Source organism: Clupea harengus, unplaced genomic scaffold (assembly GCF_900700415.2).
Source record: "Clupea harengus unplaced genomic scaffold, Ch_v2.0.2, whole genome shotgun sequence".
NCBI classification, from domain to species: domain Eukaryota; kingdom Metazoa; phylum Chordata; class Actinopteri; order Clupeiformes; family Clupeidae; genus Clupea; species Clupea harengus.
The window spans coordinates 54,561-57,260 of NW_024879732.1; the positions used below are offsets into that span (position 1 = coordinate 54,561).

Consider the following 2,700-nt stretch of genomic DNA (forward strand, 5'->3'; position numbering starts at 1 on the left):
ACATAATTTGTCTACTTATGAAATAGTCAATACAGCACCACACTTATTACAACATGTTTCTTCCCAGCTTTGCTTCCATGGCGGTGGACAACTGAGGGTGAGTTAATGGAGAGAATCAATCAACTGGAGAACATGACCACTGAGGTGGAGAAGACAAAACAACAACTAGAAGAGAAAAATAATGAGATGGAGAAGACAAAACAACAACTAGAAGAGAAGAATAAAGTGATGGAGAAGACAAAACAACAACTAGAAGAGAAAAATAATGAGATGGAGAAGACAAAACAACAACTAGAAGAGACAAAGAAACAACTAGAGGAGACAAATAAAGTGATGGAGAAGACAAAACAACAACTACAGGACAAGAACAAAGAGATGGAGAAGACAAAACAACAACTACAGGAGAGGAATAAAGAGATTGAAAAGACAAAACAACAACTAGAGGAGACAAACAAAGAGATGGAGAAGACGAAGCAACAACTAGAGGAGAAGAATAAAGAGATGGAGAAGACAAAACAACAACTAGAGGAAAAGACAAAACGACAACTAGAGGAGAAGAACATAGAGATGGAGAAGACAAAGCAACAACTAGAGGAGAGGAATAAAGAGATGGAGAAGACAAAGCAACAACTAGAGGAGAAGAATAAAGAGATGGAGAAGACAAAACAACAACTAGAGGAAAAGACAAAACGACAACTAGAGGAGACAAACAAAGAGATGGAGAAGACAAAGCAACAACTAGAGGAGAAGAATAAAGAGATGGAGAAGACAAAACAACAACTAGAGGAAAAGACAAAACGACAACTAGAGGAGAAGAACATAGAGATGGAGAAGACAAAGCAACAACTAGAGGAGAGGAATAAAGAGATTGAAAAGACAAAACAACAACTAGAGGAGACAAACAAAGAGATGGAGAGGACAACGCAACAACTAGATGAGAATAATAAAAAGATGGAGAAGACAAAACAACAACTAGAGGAGAAGAATAAAGAGATGGAGAAGACAAAACAACAACTAGAGGATAAGAATAAAGAGATGGAGAAAACAAAACAACAACTAGAGGATAAGAATAAAGAGATGGAGAAAACAAAACAACAACTAGAGGAGAATAATAAAGAGACAGAGAAGACAAAACAACAACTAGAGGAGAATAACATAGAAATGGAGAAGACAAAACAACAACTAGATGACAAGAACAAAGAGATGGAGAAAACAAAACAACAACTAGAGGACAAGAACAAAGAGATGGAGAAGACAAAACAACAACTAGAGGAGAGGAATAAGGAGATGGAGAAGACAAAACAACAACTAGAGGACAAGAACAAAGAGATGGAGAAGACAAAACAACAACTAGAGGAGAAGAACAAAGAGATGGAGAAAACAAAACAACAACTAGAGGACAAGAACAAAGAGATGGAGAAGACAAAACAACAACTAGAGGAGAGGAATAAGGAGATGGAGAAGACAGAACAACAACTAGAGGACAAGAATGAACTCCTCCAGGAGAGAGAGACAGATCTAGAGAACATGACTAAACGTGATAAGGAGAGAGAGGGACTGCTGGAGAACATGACCAGTGAGGTGGAGACCAGTAAAAGACAACTGGAGTCACTGGAAAAGGAACTGCAGGACAGGAACAGCCAACTACAGGACCTGAGAACCCAACTACAAGAACAAGGCAGGGAGCTGGAGGAGAGAGACAAACAGCTGGAGGAGAGAAACAGACAGCTGGAGGAGACAGACAGACAGCTGGAGGAGAGAGACAAACATCTGGAGCAGAGAGACAAACAGCTGGAGGAGAGAAACAGACAGCTGGAGGAGAGAGAAAGAGAACATCTGACTGGTGAGTGTGAGAGAAGAGATGTGTATCCTAAGTGTTTAGCAACATAGACCTTGTGTTGAGGCCCAAATGACCAATCAAAGTGATTCTCTTTCTAAACTAATTACCCATTAAATGAACTGCTACTTTCACTCACATGGTCAGGGGCGGTTTTTCCTACAGGCGGTATAGGCGGTCGCCTAGGGCGCCACTCAGAGGGGGGCGCAAAAAACTGCGCCCAGCAAAAAAAAAAAAAAACAAGAATTGTGTTTTTTTTTTGGCTGGACAGAGTTTTTTTTGCGCCCCCTTATATATCTCCCAACAATATTTTCGAAAACGGAAGGGGTACGTACGTCCTTGATGTTGTCAGAACAGGCTAGCACAGTGAGGCGTTTGGTTAGAGTGTGTGTGTTCAAGAAACTTTGAAGAACAAAATAATGAAGAGGCAAAAGCCATCCGGGGCGCAATTTAGGAAGAAAAGAAAGGAAGAAGAAAAGAAATGTGCCAAGGAGAAAGGTAAATCCTTAAATCCTGTTCTAGCCTAGAATGAATTCCAGATAAGAAAACGTTCACGAACGCGTGAATTGCCCGTGCCACTTTAGTGGAGTTAAGAAGAAAAGATATACCTTATCATTGAAAGTTGTCCTACTCCCTGTCACATAGTTCTTTAAGGATTTTACAGAGGCGGGTATATCAAAAATGATATGTCCATTTATTCTACATTATACAAAAAAGACATGATTAAAATAGGGGCGCACATATAAAGCCAATAGCCAGTGCAACAACACTACACATATCTTACTCGTTGCATAGCACACCCATGAAGGAAGCCAAACACGGCAACTTGTCAATAAGTGAGGAATACTGGTAAAAATCCAAGT

General features: G+C 39.9%; 1 protein-coding gene across 1 annotated transcript; it reads left to right on the forward strand.

Annotated features, from left to right (window-relative positions):
- Positions 1-1,044: 1,044 nt before the first annotated feature.
- Positions 1,045-1,434, forward strand: LOC122130102 (protein kinase 4-like; the record flags this gene model as incomplete). Its single annotated transcript, XM_042704794.1, has 2 exons — positions 1,045-1,173; positions 1,375-1,434. Coding segments are annotated over 2 exons (189 nt in total), but the record flags the coding sequence as incomplete, so codon positions are not given.
- Between the last annotated feature and the right edge of the window lie 1,266 nt (positions 1,435-2,700).